General features: G+C 49.8%; 8 protein-coding genes across 8 annotated transcripts; 5 read left to right on the top strand and 3 right to left on the bottom strand.

The window, feature by feature from the left end:
- Positions 1-5,472: 5,472 nt before the first annotated feature.
- Positions 5,473-6,146, top strand: FIESC28_00891 (uncharacterized protein; the record flags this gene model as incomplete). Its single annotated transcript, XM_031155042.1, has 2 exons — positions 5,473-5,936; positions 5,987-6,146. 2 exons carry the CDS (start codon positions 5,473-5,475, stop codon positions 6,144-6,146), a joined length of 624 nt encoding a protein of 207 aa, XP_031020837.1.
- A 1,359-nt stretch (positions 6,147-7,505) lies between these two features.
- Positions 7,506-10,473, bottom strand: FIESC28_00890 (uncharacterized protein; the record flags this gene model as incomplete). Its single annotated transcript, XM_031155041.1, has 3 exons — positions 7,506-9,927; positions 9,983-10,140; positions 10,378-10,473. 3 exons carry the CDS (start codon positions 10,471-10,473, stop codon positions 7,506-7,508), a joined length of 2,676 nt encoding a protein of 891 aa, XP_031020836.1.
- A 1,911-nt stretch (positions 10,474-12,384) lies between these two features.
- Positions 12,385-13,943, bottom strand: FIESC28_00889 (uncharacterized protein; the record flags this gene model as incomplete). The annotated part of the gene is made up of 3 exons (XM_031155040.1): positions 12,385-13,475; positions 13,527-13,831; positions 13,882-13,943. The coding sequence occupies 3 exons, from the start codon at positions 13,941-13,943 to the stop codon at positions 12,385-12,387; spliced, it is 1,458 nt and encodes a 485-aa protein (XP_031020835.1).
- Positions 13,944-14,786: 843 nt separating this feature from the next.
- On the top strand, positions 14,787-15,800 carry FIESC28_00888 (uncharacterized protein; the record flags this gene model as incomplete). The annotated part of the gene is made up of 2 exons (XM_031155039.1): positions 14,787-15,142; positions 15,212-15,800. The coding sequence occupies 2 exons, from the start codon at positions 14,787-14,789 to the stop codon at positions 15,798-15,800; spliced, it is 945 nt and encodes a 314-aa protein (XP_031020834.1).
- Positions 15,801-21,396: 5,596 nt separating this feature from the next.
- On the top strand, positions 21,397-22,728 carry FIESC28_00887 (uncharacterized protein; the record flags this gene model as incomplete). The annotated part of the gene is made up of 3 exons (XM_031155038.1): positions 21,397-21,647; positions 21,758-22,439; positions 22,495-22,728. 3 exons carry the CDS (start codon positions 21,397-21,399, stop codon positions 22,726-22,728), a joined length of 1,167 nt encoding a protein of 388 aa, XP_031020833.1.
- Positions 22,729-23,019: 291 nt separating this feature from the next.
- Positions 23,020-24,114, bottom strand: FIESC28_00886 (uncharacterized protein; the record flags this gene model as incomplete). Its single annotated transcript, XM_031155037.1, has 2 exons — positions 23,020-23,919; positions 23,986-24,114. 2 exons carry the CDS (start codon positions 24,112-24,114, stop codon positions 23,020-23,022), a joined length of 1,029 nt encoding a protein of 342 aa, XP_031020832.1.
- A 1,655-nt stretch (positions 24,115-25,769) lies between these two features.
- On the top strand, positions 25,770-26,432 carry FIESC28_00885 (uncharacterized protein; the record flags this gene model as incomplete). Its single annotated transcript, XM_031155036.1, has 3 exons — positions 25,770-25,940; positions 26,041-26,250; positions 26,334-26,432. 3 exons carry the CDS (start codon positions 25,770-25,772, stop codon positions 26,430-26,432), a joined length of 480 nt encoding a protein of 159 aa, XP_031020831.1.
- A 305-nt stretch (positions 26,433-26,737) lies between these two features.
- FIESC28_00884 (uncharacterized protein) lies at positions 26,738-27,202 on the top strand (the record flags this gene model as incomplete). The annotated part of the gene is made up of 3 exons (XM_031155035.1): positions 26,738-26,815; positions 26,918-27,084; positions 27,136-27,202. The coding sequence occupies 3 exons, from the start codon at positions 26,738-26,740 to the stop codon at positions 27,200-27,202; spliced, it is 312 nt and encodes a 103-aa protein (XP_031020830.1).
- Positions 27,203-27,520: the final 318 nt, after the last annotated feature.

The following is a 27,520-nucleotide window of genomic DNA, read 5'->3' as shown; positions in this document are numbered from 1 at the left end:
CCTTGGTTGTTTTGCTCGCATCGACCTCCACAAACGTGGGCTTCCACTGATCGTTACACTTCCCTGAAGCCGATACACCTTGCCATCTCCAGGAGCCTGGTTACCTCCTGAGCGGCATGATCAAATGATCATGAGGCTGAAAAGAAAGGGTTGAGCGAGTTTAGTTGCCTTTTTCTTGCTTCTAGTATATGTCAACTCTCCGCAGTAAGCCCGTAGCAAGGAGTCAAACTCACGATGTAACGGCCCATGTTCCTGAAGTTCAACAATCGCCACTGTAATTCTTGTTCAAGTTTTCGTTCGTAACGTCATAGTTCGCATCTCTATTCCTCTGCTTAGTATCGCTAATTGCGTATGACTTCAGCTGCGATGTACCAATTGGAATCGCAATCTGTGTCTACTTCTGTCAAACAATACAAACAGGTCAGTTGTATTCTCGTCTCGAATCTGCATCTTTTCAAGCCGCCTTGAGACTTTGACAGACGACTTTCAGCTCCATGAAGCAAGATATCGTCAGTCCAACAAACAGTAGCATTGGCAGGTGACAAGAGCTCTGGTATACCCGCTGTTGCACCTGTGTATTACATTTTTGTCCCTCCTCTTGTAAGACACGGCTGCCATCACGTCAAATCCGAAGAATCTCGGATCGAACAACAGAAACCTTTGCAATCGTGAGGCTCTTTCCCAAGGAGCTGGTCAGGCGAAGCGGGCGATATCGCGCATTGTTTGTGGGCCGTAAACACGACGGACAAAGATCACGATGGAAGGTGCTTGTTCGGAGATGGTACAGACGCCAAACTGTCACTCGAAAGTGTATTCGGAGGCCTGTGACTCTCGTTTAGTATGGTGCCTAAGAGTTGTAGACTAGGCCATGTAATACCGGACTGCTTTCGTGCTCCAGATGCACAGACTGTGGTGTAGGAGGCAGTGACGATATCGGGGATTTTCTTTGGACAACTGACCTTGGATTGCTGTCATGACAGATTGAGGCTCTGCAAACTGTTAACACTGGATTGAGCCTGCTTCTCCCTATTCACCCAAAGCATATGTTGCAGTCGGGAACCCAGCCTTGAGGTTAGGAGTCGTCATCTGGATCATTTTGAGGCCTCTAAATAAATGATCAGGTGTTAGAGACCCCAGATAGTGGAGGAACTCTTGGAATTGACGTCTGGCATCAAACAGCACTTTCCAGAACAATTGGAACATGTCAATGTGGCCCAAAAATTCGAATAATTGTTGTGTAGGAGTATTGGACTGCGTACGGTGAATGGGCAGGTAGAGGCGTAGTTTGCTTGTATTGACTTGAAAAAGAGAATCAGTTGACTCCTTAGCTGCAATAGCCCAAAATAGCGCCTTCTCTCAGGCCAACAGTTCCACCTTCCCTCTAACTCGTAAACTTTTGACTGCCCCATCCTTCCTTCCCAAACTATAGGTGATTCAGATTCAAGCCTAATAAAACGGAAGGCTGCAACAAACAACACCATGTTCTTCCGAACCTTCACTCGTACCAAGTCCATCGCCCAGAGCCGCATTGTGTCGTCTGTGTCGCCAATCTCCACGCAGCATTATGTCGCAATCTTCACCACAAAGAACGAGCATGCTGTAACCAATCTTGAAATGCGGCATGGTGCGTGATCATACCTAACACTTCCAATTTGTCTCGCCTACTGTCACCTCTATTAGCGGCAGATACTTGAGGAACACAAGGCGGACTTGCTGCGATGTTATGGCAGATACAAGACGCCAAAGTTGACAGTGGTAAGTCGGTAAGGCATCTGACCTGACAGCAGATATGGTCTCACGGAGCCTAGCAAGAGATGATCTTGCCCATGCAACCGAGGAGTACGTCACTGTAACGATGCAATGACCGCGACGAAAGACAAAGATCATGATGGAAAGCCTCCTGCATGAGAGGGCCACGAATGCGAACCATCGTCAGTAGGCAAACTGGTGAGTCATGATTCGCCCTGATTCAACAGAGGTACAAGATCGAGCTACTAGACGAGCAAGTAATAACGTGTACTGATCTGTTGCAGGAAAACCGCATCTTGGCTCACCACGATACCCTCACTCGCAAGCACTGCTTTCGATGCATATCAGTCATACGCAAACTCAACATCAAACACAGAAAGGCATGGTACTCACCTGGGCAAGCAAGTCAGTGACTCACTGACCGTTGACAGGCACCGAGTCCTCCGTCACTTGTCTCGTTTCTCGATGAGCCTGCGATATTTTCAAAAGTGGGATCCGAATTGCATTTAAATATCACCTTGATCATTACACAATGTACCTTCATCTATCTTCGCAAGGTTTACCAACTTGGGGGCTACCACTAACTATCTGTCAAAGGCCGGAGTGGTGAACGCGGTATACGATCGAAACGACGGAATCACCAGCCAGACAATTCCCTCCATAAGCGATCGTGCACCCAAGTGCACTGAACGATAGGCATATCTCAGCGGATGCCACTATTGAGAACGCTTTTCGGTCCGATTGCACAACCTTTCAGTACTCCTTGTGTCGGTCGGTATGTTTGCACTTGGCTTCTAACAAGCAATACACGCAAACATATCACGTCGCACGAAGACGTTGGCGTGCTCTTCTCGGCAGCAGTTTCTCCCTCTGATCGCCTGACCACTCAACAAGATTTATCCCATGAGTAGCTGATGTGTCATCGATTGAAAGCTCATGCTTAGCTATACACTGCATTGGCTCCAAAAGACCTCTATTGACCGGCGAGAGTTGATCAAGCTAGATCGGGGGGGAATGTATGAGCACTCTAACCGGGCGGCAATCGCATTTTTGGACCAGCTTCGGAGGCACCTCTATGTGTAATCCATGGAATGGGACGGCTGATACTTAGCAGGATGAACAGTTCCTTATTGACGACGGATCGTTACCGAGGCACATACACAGGCTTGTGGCCATGTTGCTTTCCCGGCAGATCTCAATTCACCTGATACGAACTCAACTCCCCTCAAGTTATGAATTACAACAATTGTTCATGTGCAAAGACCTTCAAATCACAGCTAACCAGTATTGCAAACTATTCCAACAATCATTTGACTTCATAGGTATGCTCTGCGCGTCGTCCGGACTTCCTGATTCAAGATGCGCGTCTCAGGGGGTGATACACAACCCCACGTGGACATGCTTCGGCTGACGTCGTTTGTCTTAGAAACAGCCCCAATGCTTGTGAATTACCATCTGCCACCGGCCACTCACAACCAGGCCAGCCACATTGCCGAGAACTTTCTGTTCATGGGACTGCCGAAGTTTAAGCCGGAAGTGCAAAGGTGCAAGCATTGCAAGAAAAAGCTATCATCATCGAATCAGGTAGTTGTTGCGTATGAAGTCAGAAGAAGGGGCTTGTGCATGACTGTCAGACCTACCATGCCCAAACCGTCGAAGCCGAAAGCCAAGATTCAGGACTAGTGATATCTCATAGCTTCAACAGGGGTCTACAAAGGTCAAAGGTTCGTTGCTTGTGGATATCCTAGAAGGGCTATTCTTGCGAGTCGCGTCTGGATGCTGATGTTCCTACTAGTCATTCCCAATTGGATTTGATACCAATGGCTATCATGCTACAATGATGAGCTCTTGAAGCGAGGAAGCAGGAAATGGCTGAGCTCTAGGTGAAGAGGGCATTACAAACGCTGAGGCGTGTGTACCTTACCCCTGACAAGTGACGGCTGCGTTTTCGTTGCAGAAATGACATCGACTTTAAGAGCTCGGCTGTTCATATCGAATGAGTAAAGCGGAAGACTATATCTATCCGTTGACTAGTAGCTGATCAGGCTCTTGCGCCGGTGATTCGTGCCACAATAGAGAGCTAGAGCTCAAATTCTCTAGGATCCGTGATAATGATGCGGCAAGAACGTGTTGTGCTTCTCCTCTGATCTTTACTAACATTCTGACAATTCCAGTTCGATCTCCCAACCCCTTCTTTTTGGTACCAGTCGGGGCTTATTTAATTCTTTCCGAGACCTCAGCCCTCCTCTTCATTACCCTAGAAGTCCATGTCTACCCAAACTTATACACGTTTCGTCCATGTGCACAGCGGATGTATTAGTTTTCGTCAAGTAAGGCCTAGGCACCTTTGAGTGGGAATCATTTCTTGTGACTATAGCTAACGGTAAGCTATCTGGCCCATATCAATAACAATCGACAACTCGGAACTACTGAGCTGCGAACCGAACTGCACCCTCTACTACAAGCTTCAACTTCCAATACACCCACGGCTACTACAGCTATTCATGGACAATGCCGAAAGACGAAAGTCAGACTCTACCATTTTCGCACGCACAGCCCTCTTGATAACGGAGCGGATCCCTCCATACATAGCCTATGCTCATAAGACTGAGACTTATCGGAGAGGCCAGTTGAAGCGAAAAGAGCATTCCGGATACCAGCATTGTGAGCTCGCATTTTGCATCGTGTTATGGTGTCTTTACAACGAAACCATCATAGTAATGGTAATTGGTGATATGTCCCGGTTCTTTTATGTCTCTCCATCAAATACAGGGGATCTACCCCAGTCCTCAACCAAAGCTCTGTGGCATTCGGGCAACGATGCATTGGGGTAAGGTATCTCTTAGCTTCAGGTATTGGCTGACCTTGCCAAACCTAGGGCGCCAAGCGGTCACTTATACGTCCAGGCTGGGGATAAATAGGGATTTCATCATTAAAGTTCCGCATACAAAGCAATAGCACTGATACGTTGACGACATCTTTTACTTTTACCCTACCCTAACATAAGCTTTCCTGTCGTCTATAAAAAGATTCGCTTGCCCCATTCTTCCATTTTCTCTTCCTGTAACTAACATATGATTTACTAGATGGCTATCGAAATGGGGATCAACTCAACGAGTTACCTTCTCTAGAAGGATAACTATCTCTCCTACCAACTTCGGCCACCGTCAACGCTATCATCACGCTTGATGAGAAGATATGCGCGCTCTTTCTACTACCTATGTCTTGGCCAACGCCATGGTAGCAGGCAATAGGTGGCCAACGTGGGACGGTGTGCGCGGAATGGAAGATCCTTACGAAGACCTCTCCATTCAACACCAATTGGAGAGACGCTGGGTTGATACAGTCTCGGCAAGGGCCTTCTATTACGATCCCGCAGTTTTGACCTTGTCAAGCAGGAAGCTTTCGGACCAGCAAAGCAGCGAGGATATGCTGCTGAACAAGGCCCTGATATGCGTGTTGGTACAGGCAACCCCGCTTGGTTACTGGAAGCTTTTACTTCCTGAAACCCTGCCACGTGCCGACGGTACGGATATTGCTCAAGGTTGAACTATGCAGATAATCAACGTGAACTTGACAGCAGTCCTACATCACTCCAACATGCGCTCCTATGACCTCGAAGGACCAAGGGGCTGCTAGTCTCAGAAATATACCTTTATGGATGGTGATCTATGGACTGCTATAATGACATTATTGGATTGTCATGGGTCCCGGTTCTGCTATATGCTCAGCCTTCCGCGACTTCGGAGTACGCTGACAGGCCCCAGCAAGGGTGATTGTCGAGATATCAATGCCTATGATGACAATTTTATCTCTGCACGCTGGGATCAGTATGGGTTTCTCCAAGACTATGAACCATTCCAACCCAAGATTGCAGATGTTCGTACAGACCCTGATTACCTTAAGAAGAAGTGTGCCCAGGACATCAAGCGCGATAAAGATGGACACCTTGAACGCGCTCGGAAGCGGCTGTTCATGCCCGTTGATGAGTTATCTGGAGATAAGGAGGATGGCGCTGCTGTGGGTGGTTGGCTCAACTATGTGGCCCGCTACGAGCGGTGCAACTTTGGTGAAGCAACCTTGAGACATATACTTCCTCGTGTACGCAAACGCGTATCCTATCTAAACGTCCAAGTCAACGATCCACCCGCGTATACAGGAAATCGATGCAGTCTTCTTCTGCTCAGGTTCCTGACATTTGCTCTCTTCCGTCATTGCCCATGATGGGGTCTGCTAGTGAACCCAAAAACCGACCAGCTGCTGAGCAACAGGAGCGTGAGAAACGGGAGGCAGTATTGGAATCTACCAGACTGATAGCAGCCGAGCTGGGATTCGGCCACTCGGACCATGAAGCTGTTTCCGAGGGCAAGGTTGTGATGGCACTCGCCATTCTTTGAGCCCAGTACATCGAAGCTGCCGGGGCATCGTGCATCAGATGAGATGAAGAAACCTACCGGAACGTAGCGAATGCTCGCAGATAGTTGCAGAGGATCAAGATCAAGTCTCGTGGGACTAGTATCTTTCTCTATGCGTGTCTGAGCGCAGCAGCTTCCTAGCTACAGCTAGATTCCTCCAGTTGATTAAAGGTCTTACTAAGGAATCTTGTGCAGAAGCCCTGCGATGGTGTTGCATATACTTTCGAGTACTTGGGCCATGATGCGTAAACCATAAGTTCTCTCTATATGGCATAGACGTTGCCGTATCTTAGGTTTAGTTTCGTGGGACTTGGGTAGGGTGTCCAAGGGACGGACAAGATTTGGACATGAAGCAGCTGGAAGTCGTTGTGGGACTGCCTGTGTTCCAAATGGTGATGGCTTCATGTGAGCCTTCGTTGGAAGGGTTGAACGGCACTGAAGTCCCTGTGCCGGTTGCTTTTTGGGATGGAGAAAGGCGTGCAGATGAACCCCTCCGGCGCCCAACTAGAAAACGAACTTGTCAATTCTAGAACCTTCCCATCTTCTCCGAGGAACGATGTTGGCCAGAAGACGTCGTTTTGTTCAATGACCATTTGTGCTTCTTGATTCGAGTTTCCATCTCTTTGGGTATGACTGCCGGTTCAGATCCGTCTCGTTGCTTCGCACTAAGCGCGATTTATGCCAACTGCTCGGCAAAGTGTGTGTGTGATTCCCCAATTCAACGTGTGAGCGATATGTGACTGCATAATGACTTCTTTGACAAAAGACCTTGGGGGATGGGAGGACTTCAGCTCCCCACGGATCAATGATGGCAGGTTTTGCGGCGTGGATCAAACCTTGATTCTAAGAGAGATAAGTTCAGCATCAACCGCTCTCGAGCAACGTGTCCCTCTATGCTCTCACTCGACTCGAGGTACCTGCGAGGGATCTTGGACAGCATCCTAGCTTAGTAGGTGGGCAACAGAAAAATATCCTCTAAGGTTTAGGATACTAGAAATAAAATAGCCTAAATACCTCCCTAAAATGCCTAAGATGAATAAAGTATTTCGTCCCTTACGCCTAATAGTCAATCCCTCCAACACCCTGGGGCCCAGCCCTTCAGAAACAGATTAGCAGCGATGTGCACAATCAAGTCAAAGTCAAACGCAGACTGTGAATTATCACCGGTTGTCATAAACAATATCATGGGACACATCGTATATGAATAAAAGTATATTCCATATTTCGTAAAACTAATTATGCTGGCCACTGACGTAACTGGCACAAGGCTACGCTACCATTTACATCTCGGTAGTTCACCTTTCAGCTGCAAGAATCATAATCCACCAATCCGTCTCCATTCTACAGAGTCGCGCTGAGAGGCAGGTTACGAGAGCTGCTGCCGACCCAGATCTTCTTGGCGTGATCAGTGATCACCCAGTTCTGGGAGTTGACGTCCCAGTTGCTCAGGTCACGGCGGGTGAGCTGAGCGGTGAACTTGGCGCTCTGGCCAGGGGCGATGTTCTCGAGACGCTCAAAGCCACGGAGGACACGGACAGGCTCGTTCTCACCACCAAGGCTGACGTACAGCTGAGGAATCTCGTCAGATGTGGCGTCACCAGTGTTCTTGATGGTGGCGGTGACAGTGTAAAGAACGTCCCAGAGCTGGGGGTTACCACCGGGAGCACCAGAAGAGGGAAGACGGGGCTGAGCGGAACCGTTGACAGCGTTAGGAGGCAGGAACTCCTCAGCAGTGGAACCGAAGCGACCCTCGACATCACCGGAAGCCTCTTCGGCGGAAGAAGAGGTGTTGAGGTAAGGGTAGATGAATCGGTAGAGGTATCGGATACCGGAGGGGAAAGTGTAGTCTTCCAAGTTGGTGCTGAAGTTACCGAAGGTAGGAGCGGGGATGGTCTCGCCGGCAGGAGGGCTGTAGGAGGCGTTGCTGACACGCTTGACCTCGAGGTCAGAATACTCAAAGGTGGTCCAAGACAGACCAAAACCGAACTCGTAGAGGGGAGCGTTAGAGTCGTTGGAAGCTCGCTTTCCGTTGGTGCTGGGAGATCGACGGTCAAAGTGGCGGTAGTCAATGAAGTTACCCTCAGTGAAGGTCTCCTGAGGAGCACCCTCGCCGTTGTTGGCCTCGTAAAGGACCTCGGTACCGTAGCTCTCGCGAGTGCGGCCCCAGGTGAAGGTGGAACGTCCAGGGCTGGTCTTTCCGTAGAGAACATCAGCGATAGCGTTACCAGACTCCTGTCCGGGGACACCGGCCCAGAGGATAGCGGTGATGTTGGGGTTGTTGTGCCACTCGGTCAGGAGGACAGGGCCAACGGTGTGAAGGACAACGATAGTGTTGGGGCAGATGGCGGAGACATTCTTAATGAGCTCGTCTCCGTTCTTCCAGAGAGTGAGGTTCTTGCGGTCACCGTAGTTGCCGTCGACATTAATGTAACCCTCACCAGAGTTGGCGTTGGCGAAAACGATAGCGGTAACGTTGGGCTGGCTGACGAGAGCCTGGGTCTGGGGCCACTGGTTGTTGTTTAGGATGCTCTCGTAGCGGGTGCCGTCCTCAACAGCCTGGAGCTGGATACCTTGGTCGGGAGTGATCAAGTAAGGGAAGTTAGAAGTACCAGATCCCCAAGACATGGCAAGAGTACCGTTGTCGCATCCACGGTCGCTGCAACCGTTAGGCCCGGCAGGGTTGGAACCAGCGTCTTCGCCAATGACAGCAAGGAACTTGGGCTTCTTGAGAGGGAGAGCACCGTCAGTGTTCTTGAGAAGGACAGTTCCCTTGGCGGCGGATTCGCGGATGTGACGCTTGTGGTCGTGCATAACGTTGACTCCGTGGTTGACCTTGGCGGGGTTCTCCTTGCTGTAGGTCTGAAGGAAGCCTTCCTCGTCTCGGGTCCAAGAAGAGAAGTTAATGTCGGGGAGATCCTCAACGGTCTTGCCAACCTTGAAGAAAGCAGCCATGATACGGGTAGCCATGTCGTCAATTCGCCAAGCAGGGACAGTGCCGTTGACAACAGCGAGAGTCAGGTTTCCGCCCCAGAAGCTGTAACCGCTGTCGAATGAGGTGTCTCCGGGCATGGTCATGTCAAGACCGGCGACGGCGGCAGCGGCACCGGAGTGGGTAGCGGCCCAATCACTCATGACAAAACCCTGGAAGCCCATCTCGTCCTTGAGGATTCCGTTGAGCATCTTGGAGTTCTGGCAACCGTAAGAGTTGTTGATCTGGTTGTAGGAGCACATGATAGCGCCAACACCAGCGTGGACGGCGTCGGCAAAGGGCCAGTTGTAGAGCTCGTGCATAGTCTTGTCATCGATGTTGGAAGACAGGGACTCGGAAATGTTGAACTCGCGAGACTTTTCCTCGCCGGACTGGCGGAAGTGCTCTTGCTCGTTGGCGATGTAATGCTTAGCGGTAGCGATGACTCCGGCATCCTGGATACCTCGAATAGACTCAGCCATGGCATGGCCAGCTGCGTAAGGGTCGAGAGTGAAGCCTTCCCAGTTTCGTCCACCAGCAGCATGACGACCGAGAGGACCACTAGCAGGACCGAGGAGAATGTCGATACCCTTCTCCTTGAACTCGGTACCCATCAACTTTCCTCGCTCGTACCAGAGGGCTTTGCTCCAGGTGGCACCAGCGGTGAGACCAGCAGGGAAAGCGCTGTTGTAGTCGGAGAAGCGAATTCCCAGAGGGCCATCCTGAAGGCAGAGGCCTCGCATACCCATACGAGGGATAGATCCAACGTTTCCTACACAACGTTCATTCTCCCAACTAGACAGACAGTTAGCTTGAGGTTAAAAGTGCGCGTGCTCTCCCAATTGCTTACCCAACACCGGTGGTCAAGTTGACCTTCTCCAAAAGAGTGAGTTGAGAAACAAACTCCTTGGCCTTAGCGTAGGCGTCCTCCCAGCCCGGGGCATTGGGGTTCATCCATGGCGAGGGATAGTGAGGAGGAGAATAAGCGAGGTCGTTATCGCGCGCGATCTTTTGAGTGTCAGTAGAGAGTTCAACTGTAATTCCAGAGACTGTCGCGACTAGCGACGTAATGATAGTAAAGCGCATTGTGTAGGAGATCAAGAGGCGCGTAGAAAATGAGAACAGTGGAGGAAAATAGCCGTCTACCCAAAAGAAAGTCAAGATGGCGATTTATCAATGCGAGGGATGTAAGGGAGAAGAATTGTTGTTGACTGGCAAAAGTTTGGGACGGGATGAAAAGCTTACCTTGACGCCCGCGAGAGTGCCAGGAACTTGGGGTGCAGCTGCCGCATCAGTGCCAGCAGCCAGTAGTGCGGCTGCGGCGAGCCAATTGGCCTTCATGGTGTGCTAAATATATAATATACAAATATATTAAAGCGTCTGTAAGTTATTTCGTAAGTAATTGAAAAGGACAGGAATCCTCGTTGTCGTGATCGGCAGCAAGGGATGGATGGAAAGGGAACTGACGGTGATTATTAGACTAGTCCAATCAATATATTGGAAGGCTAGTCAAGAACACACGATGTGAGGCACAGCGTGAAGAAGGGAGACGAACAAGAAGAACGAGGTGGGAATTGTTCTTCTTTTATACAACCAAAACAATGGGTGCTTGTCCTGTCCCAAGTCAAAGCACGACAAATGTTGTGGTCTTTTATGTTCCATGCATGCTACCTCAACTTGAGTTTAAGCCTGCGCCTCACCCAAATAATTACTTCCATATCCACTGTAGCGTGTCTATCATTTCCCTTCAGAGTCTAATCACACCAGAATTGTTCTGTACCGAGAAGAACATCCATGCAGAGAAAGTGAAAATCGTCATCAAAGGTGTCTCTCGTCCTCTTCCCCACAACGTTGGGCGACGGTCGACTGGAGGGTTGATCATGGCTAGGATTGGACAATTGGGCAGGGTTCTTGGGTTGATTGGAACTACCAGGTCGTGGGGTAAAAGGGCCGATATGTTGATGTTGGAAGAGGAGAAATAATGGAATCCTTCTTTCTTACAGAAAACAGACTCGTCTGATGCAGACCAAGACGTTGTATTCTTACTGGGGTGTCTTTGACGTCACATGGTCTTGATTGTTTTTACTGTTCTTACTCTGGTTGATGCCCTTTCATTCTCCCGTCTCGTGAAGCATAACAACAGTTTATGAGCAGGGATTATCATTACCTATGTCCACCAAAACAGATGATGACGAGTTTGAGTTTACTGTAGACTTAATCATGAGACTAGCAGTAATTAATCTAGTAACTAAAGAAGTGGAATCTGAGACTGTATCTCTGTAGAGAGACAAGATCCCCGAGACCAACGTTACACTACAGATCAGCTTCGTCTCTGCTTCTCGAGCTCCTCTTCGGCTCGGTCAGAAACAACCGTGATCGACATAGCTAATTTTCTCACGCATGACAATACATTAAACATTAAGTTTTGGTTCAGAGCTCAGTTTGCCCGTTGGACAAAAGTCTAATAGAGACGAGCTAAGACAATTTGCCTCATAACTTACCCTAAGCAGACCATGCTACTAACCTCTTCGTCTCTCACCTAGCTTACCGGTAAATTCGTTCTAAATTGCCGACAAAAGTACTCTGTACTCCTCATCCATCAAAAAACCTGCCTCATTCCCCACGATGCCCTTGCTCCCCGAGCCCTGTTTCTTCCCCGCATCGATGAACTAAGAACCCCTGTCAGCTTAGTCCGAAGCTATCGAGCGATCGTCTGCGTCCGACGAACCCCCGTGGAACTGCGGCCCGTTGATCCTATGATGGATTTCTTACCCATTATACCGATGTATATCCACGCGATGCCTTGTTATTATCGTGATATGTCGGTCTACAAACTTTCACGGATTGCTCGGAATCACAGCGAGGTTCCATAGTTTACACGTAAGACGTCTACAAGTGGCGCAGTTGCCAGAGTTTGGCATCAGGGACATGCACGAGGTTGGTCTTGAATCTCACCAGTAGCAGTAGCACATACATACGAATCTTGGGTGGTATGCATGCTGCACACGTTTAAAAGAACATATGTTATTAGTTAGATGACGCAGTAGCTTAATTCCTATACAGGAAGGTGCATAAGCTTTCTATGCAATTTTCATTCGAGGGATATTCACTTCCCCCAGCCATCAATGAATGCCATCATTGACTTGACTCCATTATACCCTCTTCTTCTTACGGACCGTATGACCGATATCGCACCACAATATCGTGGACCGTTTACTTCTAAAACCTCCAGTTTTTGTCTCCATACATTAATCAGTAGATGCCAGGAATGATTCGGGAGCGGACAATCTTGCGATACTCCTCCCAGTCCTTGCCATACTTTCGGTGGCACTTTTCGTCGTCGCGGCGCTCTCGGTGAATAAGAAGAATGGCAAAGTACAGGATGTAAAAGTATGTGATCAACATGCCCCATCCCTTGGCCTCACCCTGGATAACCTCACGACCGTCGCGCATCACGTACGCGCCCTCAACGTTAGCTCCGGCGCTCAGGATCTGGTAACCCGCAAGACCGGTGGGAAGGCAGTAAGGCCACGACTGGATCCAATCGCCGAGGTAGTTGATGTGTCGGGACATACCCCACCAGCCAGTAGTAAGCAGCTTGCTACCCTTCTCGGTCTGGATGTACTTGAGGTGCGAGATTCTGGGGTCGTTGGGGTTAGTGCGGAAGCGGTTCTTCTCGTTGTTGGCCGAGCGGAAGATGTAAAAGCCAAGACCAATAAGGCCGAGCATTGCAGCGAGACCTAGAGGGCCGAGGGACACGGGGTGGATGGAGAGGTAACGGGTCTGAAGCGAGTAGACATAAGGCACCCAGACGATATCGCCGAAGGCAAGCATCATACCGAAGCCATCGGTGGTGATGTCCATCGTCGTCAGAATTGCGGGCTCGTTCCACCAAGAGTCAAAGACATACAAGGCCTGGACAGCGGTGATCAGGATGGAGCTATCAGTCACGTAACCGTAGTTGCGGTACTGCTGAGCGCACCACGAGCAGTTCATGATGATCCAGCCCATCATACCAGGACGAAGCTCAAGGAACTCCTTGAGGTCAACCTCGCCGATAAGAGGGATCACAACACGAGGGTTGAGTTCGCGACCAATGAACCAATCGTACAACATGTTTCCTGAGTGGCCTCCCGCAGCAAGCTCACGAAGCTCCTTGTTACCAGCCTTGACGCTGAAGCTTCGGACGTAAACGAAAGTCGAAACGAGGTACGAGTAGATAATGTTGGCGGACAAGATCTGGATGAAGTTCTCCGACATGAAGGTCCAGACAGGGAACTCGGCGCCCTGAGCAACGGTTCCGGCGGCGAGAATCGCAAGAGTGAAGGTGCTGGAGTACAAGGCTAATAGAGGTTAGCAGGTATATCGTTGAAGCTTAACTAGAGTTGACGAACTGTTGAATCGGTAGTTGAGTCTACCACCAGAGCGCAACTCAGTACCCTCCACCTCAATCGCGGGCAAGACGCGGTAGAGGATCAGAGACAGCACATTGTATCCAATAACAGCAAGCGTTCCGTTCCAGCTAACAAGACCAGCGACTCCATTCTGGGGCCAGCCAACCTCTTGTTTGAAGGCATCAATAGAGAAGGTCTTGGGGTGAAGAAGAGAGGGCGCGGGGCATCCTGAGATATCGTTGCAGACGAAGTTGAAGACGTATACGAGAACGGGGAGGAAGAACGAGATAACAAAGGCGCCAGGACTATAATTGTGTTAGTTGAGGCTTGAGTTGAGGTTGTAGAGTAAACTTACGGGCCAAAGAACTCGTAGCCGTGTTGCTCCTCAGAAGGAGCTTGTTTAGCCTTGACTGCCATGTTGTGAATTGAGGAACAACAGTTGCGCAGTTCAAGGTTGTGGCTTAAAGGAGCTTAAAGGAGCTTATAGGAGCTGGCGAATTACTTTGCCAGAGGCTATTAAGCAACAAAACTGTTGAAGAAGACAATAACAACTTGCAAAACAGAATGCGCAAAGAAACAACCTGAACTACCAGGAGTCGTGACGAAATTACCCAGACTTTTAGTTTAATCTAAGGAGCTAGGATCTGCCGTCTTTTTCGGGTTACCCCTGTCGTATTCGGCATTGCCTCACTGCTAGCAAATCAGAGCTCTTTTGGACGGACATCGGTAACAAATTCCCCGACAATGGATGATGCTCGTGTCCGGATTAATACCTTACCCGTAAGCTTCAATAAGGAGATAACTCTGTGAAGCTCCGACCAATCATGAGCTTCAGCTTCATGCCCCTAAGGACAGGAACACAGGGACATCAAGAGCGGGTTTTACTAATTCGGGAAAGAACAGTTTGAGGTTTCCTAAATGCAGGGCCACCAACGCGTAATCAGGGAGAAGCTCTAACAACTATCTCTCGTTTCATTCTCATCGCCAATATCTGTCTCAGTTGTTTATTTCTGACTTGACGTTGCTTTGCTTTTGTTCTCTTCTACGTGATTCTGATTCATTGTCCACACTTATCCCTCCCACTTTACTGGTGACATTCATTTCATGACAGGTCTTATCGCAACCTTGACCCAACGACAGTAGATCTGTCTATTGCGAAGGAACGACATACATTCCATTCCAATCCCGACTCACTCTATAAACTTGTTTCGCTTCTTTCTTCTCTACACTCACGATACGACTCGACTTGATTCATTCGCGATGCGGTTCCAAACATTACCATTTGTTCTATCGTTAGCTGCTGCCGTGAGCGCAGATATCGCAGAGGTACCTTCGACTACAGTACCAGTTCCAGCATGCACCGCGACATCGCATACCGGTATGGGCGGCTTCTACGACCTGCGTCCGGACATGGCCGTCGTTCCCGATAAAGACACCTCCAAGTACGCCATCACAAAGGATTACACCTCCAAGGGTTACGACTACGGCAAGAACTTCACACTGAACCTCTGCGGCGCCGTCGTCGAGCCCGTCACCAATGTCATCGGCGTCGAACCTCCTCTGTGGCAGAACGTCAGCGCATATTACCAGGTCGGAGGCGAGGTCTTTTCCATAGGGTTGGTTTGAACAATACTCTCGGGTGTCCATCTATGCGCCAGGAATGCGCCGGCTAATACGATATACAGTTTCGAATCAATGGATTTGCAGAGCCGTGGGCGCAAGCTGGTTCTTCAGTACACCGGAGGATCGCCTTGCGGTGCCGACGTTAACAAGACGGAACCTATCTACAAACGATCCGCTCAGCGCGACTCTTACCTCGAAGACGAGAACGATCTTACCGCTTACACACCTGAGCCCGAGCCCGAAGAGCCCGTGGAGGAGGAGCCCAAACCTAAAGATAAGCGAAGACGCAAGTCGACCACCATCTCTTTCCACTGCGACCGAGATCCCGGCACTACCTCCGCCAGTGTCTCCTTTGTCGGCACGGACCCTGACGAGTGCGCCTACTTCTTTGAAGTCCGATCATCCCACGCGTGCGCCCACGCCGAGCCGCATAAGCCCGGTAGCGTCGGGCCCGGCAGCATCTTCGGTCTGATCGTCGTCATCGCAGTCCTCGTGTACTTCCTCGGCGGCATTTTCTACAACCGAACCGTCACGCATGCGCGGGGCTGGCGCCAGCTCCCCAACTACAGTCTCTGGGCAGGCATCTGGAACTTCATCTGCGTGCGTCAATCCCTTTCTGGTTCCTCTAAGCCCGAGCGATACTCTCCCTGAGTGTTTCATTATTTGTTTTTTTATTTAATATTGTCTCCTGCCCCCTTCATTTTTTGTTGTCTGTAAAACTGGGAAATACAACGGCGAAAAAAATACGAATACGGGGCTGACGGTGGGATTTTGCCTTTTTTCTTTACAGGAACTTTGTTTTTGCTGCTTCACGGCCTGTCTGCGACGCATGGCCTTTCGACGTGGCTACCAACCGGTGCACTCAAGTCCTAGCCGCAGAGAGCAGGACCGAGATGCCGAGAACCGGCTGATCGACCAACTAGACGAGGAGTGGGAAGATTGAGAAAATAGAATGGAGGTGTGAATGGTGTTTGTTTGTTCATGGGCTTTTAGGTGTTCTTGTTGCCTGGGTCTGCGTATCGTATATAGAAGGACATGAACGGAGTTTCAAAGGGTTGCGCAATAATGGCCATATGCATAGTACTGGGTTTCGAAAGAAAGTCTAGCACCTCAAATACACGTCAAAAGTTTATGCCATTTCTCTCTGTCTTTTAACTGAACCCGTGGTGTTATGTGGTCATGCCAATCTGTGTCTTCCGACGTTGCAAGATGCAGTTACACTACCCTAGACCACCAGCTTTTCCATCTCTCGGCCGAGTACAACCCGTTACTCCTCCGTCTACTGCTGGAGGTACTTCAGAAAGTTTGCTCAATGAATTGGAGTAAGTACCAGAATGGATCCGTGACAACACTCAAAACTTGCAGAAGCCTGAAACTTGCATGAAGCCAGCCAGCCAACTTTCTCACTTCTAACAGTTGCTTCTCGAACTATCATCTGCAGCCACAGGATCACTTCCTGTCATTTCTCAGTTGACCACATCAGCGCTGCAGCTGAGAGAGATATGCTTCAGAGGGACAGTGTCAAAGTCCAATGTGAGCGGCACGGCCCATTCCTTGACAAGTCTCTCTAGCTTTGTCTTCTCCCCCCCTTCTAACGCTTCCCTGCGACGGGGAAAAGCAAATCCACCCAAAACGGACCCTGCCTTGAGGCTGATCACAGCCACAAACGATGCAGGCGATGCCACTTAGAGACACACCATTGGTACAGCAAACGCAGTTTTCTGCAATTGCTGCTGATGAACTACTGTAGTAGCATTAGAGAGACAACAGTCGCGCACGAGTGGGGGGCCTTGAGGTTGAATGGCATGCAGAGGATAACCGAACGATGACAAGGCTACTAGCTGCTGCTGGAATGACAGGATTCTTGAAAACCCCGCTGCACGAGAGATATGACAATGGCAGTGTTGATGCAGTCTTCGCAAAAAAGAGAAAGCATCTCGCAAAAGTGCCCCCCCACTTATCGCGAAGCCGTTCATGTCCGGTCGAGTACACAACAGCAGATCGATCAGCTTGAGAAGGATCTACAGATGCAAATGCAGATCCAGATGGTCCAGGCCAAGGTTCAACCCTGCAAGCAACACAAAATATTGAGGAATCACCATTTTTACCTCCGACGCATTTATGATGCAACACCAAATATGATCGATCCTCGGAGAATACAACCCATCCACTCGTAAGTTCAAATGGACAACCCATGGACCCGGGTAATGGTGCGATTCGGATATGCAGGCGAGCAAAATGGCAGGATGGATGTAAGAGCGACATCCGCATTTGCTCTTTTGGACGAGTCGGAAAGCAAAGCAAAAAGAAATCCCTGCAAGCCTTTGTTGTCTCGATGGGCCACGTCCAGACCCGAAAAGCGTTTAGCTGTTTCTTGCCTTACAACGGTCGTCCTTGTCTCGGCCCCTGGCGATGCTTCGTAGTACAGAGCTGTCTGAGCCTGGTATTCTCAGCTCTGCTTGCTTGCCATGCCGAAATCCATGTCTGTATACCGTCTTCATATAATTCCGAGGGACAGGGTGCAGCACGAGTATTGTAAATGCACGACGTAGTACACAGCATCGCAGGACCTTTGGATCAAGTGACTGTGTCTCTCGCATGATACATCCCGTCAAACATTCGAGTGCCAAGGTAACGAGTCATGTGATGCTGAAGCAGTCCAAGGTATCTCACTGCCCTCTCGAGTCGTGGAGCTGAGGGCCTCAAAAACAGGCCTTCGCAGCAAAAAGAAAAGAGTGAATCAGCCAGAATCCCCTCGTAGCTAAGTAAGTACCTTGACAGAGTTAGCCAGTTTGCATTGTTTTCTCGAGACAAGATCAACCTCAGGGTCATGCTTCTTGTAAATGTGACACTCGCGTATTGCTTCTTACCTTTTGGAGCAAGAACTGCGTCATTGTGCGATAGAGGCTTGCAAGCTCGATGGGGATAAAGTTGATGCGCGTTGAGCCGCATGGAAGCAACGGGATCGTCTTCCGGGCAGCCATCCTGTAAGGTAGTATGCATGCTCGCGTAGTAGGGCCAGAGCTTAGGGAATTGGAATAGCCAATTCGTGTCGACAAACTTGAGAAAGAGTTCCTTGCCATGGCGGACATGCTCCGGAGTTGACGAACATGATCGTTGTGTGTTTGCGTCTCCCTTGACTGTGGCGATCGTGAAGCCTCGACTTTCTGAAAAGAGTAAATGAGATCTTCAACAAACACAATCTGTAACCCGTTGTTGCCGCCCACTCTAATTTCGCCGCGTCAGGTCTTCCCGAACTCGTCATTGCTTGGGGCCTTTGCTCCCGTCGACTGAGGCTGCCGCTGACTGAGGCCGCATCATAGTATTTCCTTAAAGGTCGAGGTGCTGCATGTTTAGTCAGTAACCGAGGTACTGTATAGAAGTACTACGGTCTGCAAGAGACGGAGAGGAGCCCATAGCTATGTGTCGTCTCATTGGGTGGCTGAGAGCACACGAGCTGAAGATAGACACTGTCTATTACCACTCCTCCAAGCCTTGCTATCTCGCACACCCTGACCTACCTGGAAAGGTGCCCCCACAACTGTAGACGACCGTTATAGCTCAAAACTGTCACGGCTGGTCTAGCATGGCATGGACCATCACACCGCCCATAGTAACATCCCAGACGCCATCGAAAGCGGCTTAGATCCCACGCGGAAGGGTGGACCAGGCTTAAGATACCGTGAAACATCCCAAAGCCGGCTATTTGGTATGCAGTCTTCGCTTAGGACAGGAAAGCGGCCATTTGGGGACCTTGCGCTAGGTATCAGGTATCTTTAGATGAAGGCATACGGACGCTCCGAGCGTGTCGTTCGATCGGGAGAAGAGGGAGGAGGCAAGATCAGATTTGAGAGGGGTGATTTGACGGGACGGAATCGGGTTCGGACTCTGAGAGTGGTCGGTCTGTTTGCTTGCTCGATTGAAGTTGGTATCGACAGGGAACAGGGCGAATAGCCCTACGGGATCTATCAATGCATGAGTTAGTTACTGCATAATCAGTGAAGCGTAAGCAGCCTGTAGACGGCACAAATTGTCGCCACTACCTGATTTACGTTGCGAAATGACTGAGTTACAACGTATGCCAGGTACCGTCATCGTCGTGATGACCGCCTTTTCTGCGTACATCAACGGCAAAATCGACTGGGCAAAGACTTGAGAGTGTGCAGTGGGGAAGTTGAAGCGAGACGCGGTGCCAATGAGGAACACAATATGCAGAGACGTTGCCTCTTGGTAACGTACCTGCATCCACCACTGCCCGCTGGACCGTTGGTCATTCTTCCCAGTGTCGAGATGACATGCTGGTATGGAACACGGTTAACCAATCATCCACTACTGGTGCTCTTGGTAGATTGCTCCTGCCTTGTCTTGTGTCCCGTGCCTTTGCACAAACCAGGGAGGTGCGGACTTGCGACCAGAATATGCATCAACCAGGACTTTATGCTATTGGCCCAAGTATGGTCACTAGCAGACAGGTACAGTAATGAAGCACAGTAGACACTCTCGTATAATGTTTTTGGTGTTTTGTTATTTTCAGCGAACGTCTGGAGTCTCCCAGCTGGCAACAACGTCAACTTTTACGCCGCTGCCTAGGGATTTTGGAATTGGACTGTCTCTTTAGGATACTCGATGAGAAGGGGCTTGACTAGATTTCCCAAGCAGTACATAGGGTCTCTCCTGCTGATACTGGGAGCAGAGGAGTGTTGTGGAAACTAATTTCAAAACGCTCCTTCCCGAGTTGAAGTGACCCTCAGCCTATACTGAAGAGGCGCTGAATCGTGATTCACTTCCTACAGGCTACGAACCTAGTTAAAAGTGAACAATCCAGTGTATCTCCATTGCAATCTACAGTGAATCATCGTGGCTTCCGCACGGGTATATCAACCTGCTTTCCCTCCAGATCGATATGTTTGTTTTTCTCCTCTGTCCATCACTTGATTTTCTGGCTTCTGTGATCAGCCGAGTTGATGACTCTGGAAAAGGAGCAAAATCTTGTACCATGATGCCCAAATGTTCTCTCAACCCAACGAAGATGATATTTTCACGCGATGACCCCAAGCTACTATACGCAGACACCGACCGAAGCAGACGTTGAAGCATCGACTCTTCAACCAACCCACACCGAAATACCCTCCGATCTATGACCCATGAAGATTATTCCCACCTATTCATTCGATAAAGATGCACCTTCTCTCATCTTCTCGAACCTCAACTTCCCATGATGGATACCAACCCCCTCCTTTCGTTGAGATGGGTCATGGGTCCAGCAAACCCAGCCCAACCAGGTGCGTCACTTTATTGTTCAAGTCCAATGGATGTACTTGCCTTTATGACAAACAATTATGCATGGCCCCTCTATTCATTAATTTTACTCTATTCCTGCAGGCGTCACTCTGAAGAGGGGCGTGCAATCAGTGGTGTGTGACCTGAGGGGACCCCCTGCCCCAAGACCAATCTTAGCTGCAGCTGCCAACCCCCCTGGTCCAGACCAGAGCTACGGTATGCATGTCACCGGCACTAGGAGCCGCAAGACAAGTGTCTATGTACCAAAATACCCTTGATGGAGTGATCGTTTAGCATACCCGTGGGTCTGCAAGTTCGCAAGTCCAGATCAAACATGCCCATGAACCTGGAATTTCCTCTTCTGGACGAGCACATCTACAAGGGGAGCGGGATATTACACATAGAGTGGCTGCTAAGTGGCGGCTGCAAAAGCCGTTGTTTCTTGTTGCCGATCTCATCTTGCAGATGTACGATTTAGGAATTGGTTGAACCCTGTTGATGCAGCCCTGAGCTCTGGACCTTACTGCCATGAACACTTGGACCAAGGGGCTCGAGTGATACTGCATTCAAGTCCCCTCTGCATGTCTTAATAGCGGTGGAATTACTGTCCAAGTTGGAGAAGAGCTCCAACGGATGTCTCTATATCAGGAGCTATTGTCCCCCTCTTTGAAAACGCTCCGAGTTATCGTTCAAACATTCAAGTCTCGACTAGCACTCTCCAATCCTATTCATACCCTTGTTAGTATCCCCCTCCTTCCGTATTATCCTTTGACTCTCCTTCTTCCTATTGGCTCTGTTTGCCAAGTTCGCATGAGCTCATACCTACTTAGTGCAATTTACAACGAGGAGTTGTTGACAGTACCCACAACATTCCCAGTTTGGACGAACTTGAATTAAGGTCCGACGCTATGGCTCCTATTCATCACTGGCAGCGTTCTTCAACAATGGAGCTTCAAGTGCCAGAGCCATGGAGCTCACCTCCAGGACCAAGCTATATTTCTTCTCCTCTGTCCACGATTTTCTTCTCCCAACCTTCTCCCACATCACACTTCTCTTCATCTTTCTCCCCACAGACATCATCATCAAGCAGCAACTCCTGCTTCGAATCAAGCTTCTACATCAAGCAAGAGACTCCCGAATCTACAACAAGCCCTTCTATCAAGCAAGAAAGTCCGGCACCACTCCTCCCAAGCTCCACTGGTCGTTCCTGTTACGAAGGTATGTTTGACATTTGCTTACTTACTTCTTTGCCTCGCAAGAACCTTTCAGAGCTGACTTATGAAAGACATACACATCCAACACGAACTCCTGAAGACTCTACAGGATAGCGACAAAATGGCCCCATACATGTTTGAGGATCCATTCCAGGCCGGCATCAACCCCTACATGGGTGCGGGTTTTGACGCTTCCCTCCTGGGAAACATCTCTCTACCCTATGGAAACGCCCACTATGTCCCTAATGGGATCACCTATCTTGCCGACAGCCTTTCCTACGACGTACCTATGGGCGTCAGTCAACCCTGGGGCGTCGCCGACTCCCTTCCTGCCGGTGCCACCTACGGCTTCCCTACTGGCATGAACCAATTCCCCAATGCCGTCAACTATATTCCCAACGTCGGCAAGAATGTCCTCCCTGGCCGCGTTCAGGAGCCTGTCTGGGCTCAGAACTCCGAGCCAGCTCAGCCTGCCGGTGTCGATGCTATCGTCAAGAATCGCGAGGCCTGCTTGCCCGAGGAGGCGCTCAAGGCTGCAGCTACCATTCGAGAGAAGTATCCGCAGGTACCAAAGGAGGTGTACGCTTCCTTCCTGATCCCACCGCCCAAGGGCGATAGGGTTGCCAGAAACGAGTATGCAGACCGAATGAGGGAGTATAAGATACCGCATGGCCTGATCATCAAGCTCGGGCAAATGGACTGTGCTGAAGCAACTCTCCGGGGGGGCCTCCGTAACAAGAGGCTCCCGGCCAAACAACGACCTCGCAGCAGCGACGATATCTGGAATGACCAATATGTAAGTTGATACAAGCTTATAACCTCAGACTTATACTAACGACTTGATTCGATAGGTCGTTGCTCTGCTCTTGGCTGTTGACGATGTGCAGAGGCGTATGGGTATTCCCAGGTGCAGCACCCATGGCATCGCCTGGGAAGAAGTCACAGATGGAATGCACAAGATAATGGGACCGAAGAGCTTCAAGTTTTCCTCAATTGCAGTGTCCCGTCGCTACAAGTGCCAAGATCCTTTTGAGGGTGATGTAGAGAAGAAGAACAAGAAAAAGGCTATGAAGAAGAAGGACTGAGTGCGGGGGACAATTTGATCATGCATTCAAGGCGTATAGGGACAGGGTATACCATGGGCATATTGCCTTTTGCTTTTTATCGGATGATGACCACCGAATTAATGTTTTATGAGGATAGTTATAGATGGTCAATGCAATGAGCAAGAACTGGCTTACGCTTCGCTTTCCGTTCCTTTGGTGACATGCTGACTTCTTAACCCCTGATTCCCTGATTCGTATGTGGTTTCGAATACTCTATCTGTGAACTATTTGCCTTGTGTCTAGAAGACTCTTGACCGCCGTACCACCTAATCAAAGACGAAGAGTCTCTCCATTATCAAACGTCGTCGGTACACCAATATCTCGAAGTACATTATGCAGCGCCTCAGGATCCTGCTTCAATGCCTCCCACTCCAACTCGTTCTTGACCAAAGCCGTACCAGCGAGCAGGGTACCATTGAAGGCCAGAGTTCCCAGGACATCGCCATCTTGGCTCTGTAGCTTGACACCTTCCGCTAGACGAGGGCAGACTACGAGCGTGCTCTTCGTCATGGCCATGTTGTAGCTTATCCGCGTGGGACCGTCGCTGGGTGCTTCGTCCGCGTGCATGGGGTCTTTGGTGTAGTATGCCACAGCACGGCAGGCCTTGCGGTATAGTCGGAGGTAGATGGCGTGGAGATCGGTGCCAGACATGTCTAGGTTGATTTCTTCAGCGAATGTAGCGAAAGGCGCAACTTTCATCTTGAGTTGGTCAGCAAGAACAGTCCAGGGTGTATCGACTTCAAAGCCATCCTTCATCCTTGCAATAGGGAGCAACTGGATATGTCGATGAGGTTGACTAGCACCAGAGTGATCACCGCAGTTGAAAAAAGCATATAAACCATCTCCGCCGCCCAAGGTTCCATCTCGATGACCCTGCTCAGCTTCAGTGCGTCTTGCAGCTTCATATGCCTCGATACAAGCCAACGTGGCTTCTAGATCAGATTCTTCGAGGACATGAGTCTGAGGCTTGAATTCTTTGGTAGCGAGGATGAAGTGCTCAGGAACAACGGCGAACTTGTTCAGGACGCAGTAGTGAGAGGGACCGAGGTCTGTGACTTTCAGAGCGGGAAGGGGATTCTCGAAGGGATCAAAGGGCTTTTGGGGCTTGGAGATGTCTTTGGGTGGTGGTTTGGGCTTGTTGGCTAGGGATGGAGAGAATCGTAGTTGGAACTGTGATATCCATTAGCGTTGGCTCTGTATAGTTGTCTGAGATTTATCAAGCTGAGATAGACTGACTGGGATAGAGTCGACATTGAGAACCGTAACCTGAGTGGGGAAATAGTGCAAATCGCCCTCTGACCTGGCCTTGGTAAAAGTCGACTTGACTAGTTCTGGGAGATTTGAAGGGGCTCTTATACGAGGCATTTCGAACAAGTTGTCTCAGTGAGTCTGCTGATGATGAAAGTAGATTGCATACGTTTAACTTCTCAAAACTTGGAAGTGACTGGCTGGGCTTGTCAGACGTTACTGTAGTGGATCAACCAATGATGCTCCGCTCTGGTTGGTTGCGGAACCTTGTCTTGTTGCCGCAAATCCCGGACCTAGCTTGGCCAAGCTTCCTGTGGCTTTTCTTTGTCACCAACAACTTGATTTCTGAAATCTCCCAAACTTCTTTTTGAAAAACAGCAAGCAGATGTGAATTTTCTTTTGATTTTCACGAGTCACTTCAGACTTGTCTGAAATCGAAAACTTGGCCGACAAATGAGGAGTTACAGTCACTTCTTCACAGTATGTTTGGCTTTCTCTGAGATTGAAATCATGTGAATGTGCGTTGCTGACTTTGATTTAAGAAGCTACTCTTTCCCTTCGATTTCTTTCTTCTTCTATCATCTCGATGTACATCGAGCTATATATACCAAGATGCGGCTGCTATCGCGCTCTCTGCCCCTTACAGCTAGGGTTAAAGCCTGCACAAGATCACGAAGTCCCTTGCAGACAAGACAAATCTTTTCTGCCTCTGGAGAATCATATGCTATATAATAGTAAGTCAAGAGCTGTGCCTCGTACAAGATCCCGATCCGCTAACCATAGATCGCAACGGCCTAGTCACTTCTCAAAGGTTGACTGTCATCGTCACTGACCAGAATCGGAGTGACTGCTAGATAGGCACTTCCGGAAACCAGATCTGGTCGAATGTCACATCGGCGGAAGAAGTAGAGACTTCGAGAAGTATTTAATGCTGAACCGCCGATGTGACATTCGATCCGCCCACGCTTGGCGTTCCTGGCGGGTCCCGTTCGCCCAAGGTAGAGAAGACTACCAAGGATTAAGAGTCCGAGAAGTTCTCTGAATATCTTGGTGAACAGCCTGGGAATGAGCCCCCTGATATATGCTGATATATGCTGATATATGCTGCCCCATCTGCATTCGCAACCGGACCTGCAAGACAGTCCTCCGCGAGCAGGCAAAGGCCAAAACCAAAATCAAGATCAAGGCTAAAGGTATCAACGTCCCCAAGACTGATCATCCTGACGAGATCTGAGGCAAAGCCTGGGAGGATGGCACCGGCCACTACACTATGAAGCTTTGGGATGGCCACCTCCATTCAGGCGTCGCCGATAACGTCTGGTACTTCAAGAGCCTCAGCTGCCACGAGATCGCGCTCTTTGAGACGATCTACGACGACGGCGGGTGAGCCTACTGGACCACAGCCCGGTGAATGGGTATTCACCTTCCACGTTCTTAGCGTCGAGGTAATTAACGGGGGCGGTCTACGGATGAAAGGGTGCGAGTAAGTAACCAGACACCAGTCTTTATATCCCCAAGAGTCAACTTACTGACGTAACCCATAGCTCGAAGCCAGAGCCACAACATATTGGGCTCTTGTGTGAGGTGGGATCGTCCGAAGAACATTCGACCCAAAGCCAATCCCGGCAACGGCGGAAATCCTCCCGTGGAACCTTTTCTGCTATGAACGAACGGCATCAACAGCAACCGCGGCGTCTGCGACAATATCTATATATTATATATACTATACACGGATCAAACAACAAGACCGCTTCTCGCAATACCCGGTCTTCATGTTCACTGGCAAGAAGGTCCACATCACCTCATGCTGGATTTCCTATTTCCCGCCGCTTGTACTCTACAAGTACCCCATCGTCGGCTACTTCCACTACGACGACGTTAAATGGGATCGTCTTGAGAACATCCAGCCCAGAGACAATCTCGGGAACGGTGGCAATGCGCCCGTGACTCGTCTTTGCCGCGACGACTTCGAGATGCCACTCCTGCTGAGTGGTCCAAGGACCCATAGCCCGAAACCCATCTGGGAAACCTACTACACTCTAGCAGTGTCTTGACCGCGGTGAAGATGACGATGAACAGCCCAAGCGAACTGCCTTCCCCCCGCTATCGAAGGCCTTCGCGCCACCTGGAACCGGCCGGTCTTCAATGGGCGGTCGGCATGAATACCCCACTATTCCGGCTCCAGTCCCGGTTCTGAAGCAGGAAGCCACCGCAAAGGAGTCTTCAGGCGCGGTCTGCAAGATTCCTGCCCTTGTATGGTGCGCTGCACGTGTCCAAGATCTGTGTCGCCTGCGAAAGACCTTCCGTCCTTGAGCCCGCTGACCGGACCTAACAAGGCCGAGCCGACTCAGTCATATGGCTCTTACACAGCACTGACCACCAAGGATGATGGTACTGATGAGGAGGAAGACGATGATGAACAGTGGGGTGTTTAAACGATCTCAACCACAAGTTGGTATCCTACCCTCCATCCACGATCGACATCTTTGACAATGCCTTCCACCAACGAGAACGGCGCTCGACGCAGCAACAAGAACTTTGGCAACTGCGGTAACTAGGCCGTAGACCGGTCTCAGGATACTGCTACTGCTCGAAGTCAGCAGCGAGCAATGTCTTGAACTGTCTCCTCCCTCGGGAAGACTGGACTGCGCCGAGATATCTCATATATATATATATTAGAGCCGGTCCATACTCTTTCGACCTCTCCAGCTGACTACCTCTTGTCACATGCGAGTCAAGCATGTCTACTGCCGCTCACACCAACACCAACACCAACACCTGCAACAAGTCACGCACTATAAATACTATACCCGACGGTGTAAGCTTGCGCTATAAGACGTCTGCTTGCCAACAGACGGAAGCGACCCGAAACTTGCACCGGAATTAGTAGGCTGGTACGCTGCATGTTCACCTCTCACAGGCAACAGAGTTCGCAGCAGGCCTTACGCCTACCCAGATCTGTCACTCGTATTGCGATCCGTCCATCACATTTGGCAAGCAGTTTGCAGCAGCTCTTGACTTTGAGCCTAAGCGTGCTGCCCTGGTAAAGTTGTTCCAGTTCTTAGGCTGTAGCCTTATACAGTTAACGTAAGTAAACGCTCTTCCCTCTTCTTATTCGTACTAACATTCTGTGTCCAGCGAAGAGACGGCCACCTTCATATTCGCGGGAAAAGACACGCCTCCCAACATGACCAAACTGGTCTGAGAACTTCGGTTAGGGCTGCTGTTGAAGAAATAATGAATCGCAATGTGAGCTGGGCTTCAATGCTGCAGAGTCGAGATAGGCGATCAAATTTGCTACTGTATACAATAAGGGGGGAGCGGGGGTACGAGGCTTCCACGGCTCAAGCCTGAGCTATTGCTTGATGAGCCTAGGCATCATTCCGGCTATTCAACCTCCGGATTGCACGGACAGATGCACACAGTTGGACACGTTTACCCAATGGAACTGGAAGCATTGTGGAACAGACCGGTCTTCAACATGTTTGAGGAACACGTCCCAACTGGGGCGTTTGAAGTACCA

The sequence above is a fragment of the Fusarium coffeatum genome (genome assembly GCF_003316985.1).
Source record: "Fusarium coffeatum strain FIESC_28 chromosome Unknown BRIP53273_contig_26, whole genome shotgun sequence".
Classification (NCBI taxonomy): domain Eukaryota; kingdom Fungi; phylum Ascomycota; class Sordariomycetes; order Hypocreales; family Nectriaceae; genus Fusarium; species Fusarium coffeatum.
The sequence above is the reverse complement of the archived record's forward strand: the minus strand, read 5'-3'. Positions and strand labels throughout refer to the sequence as shown.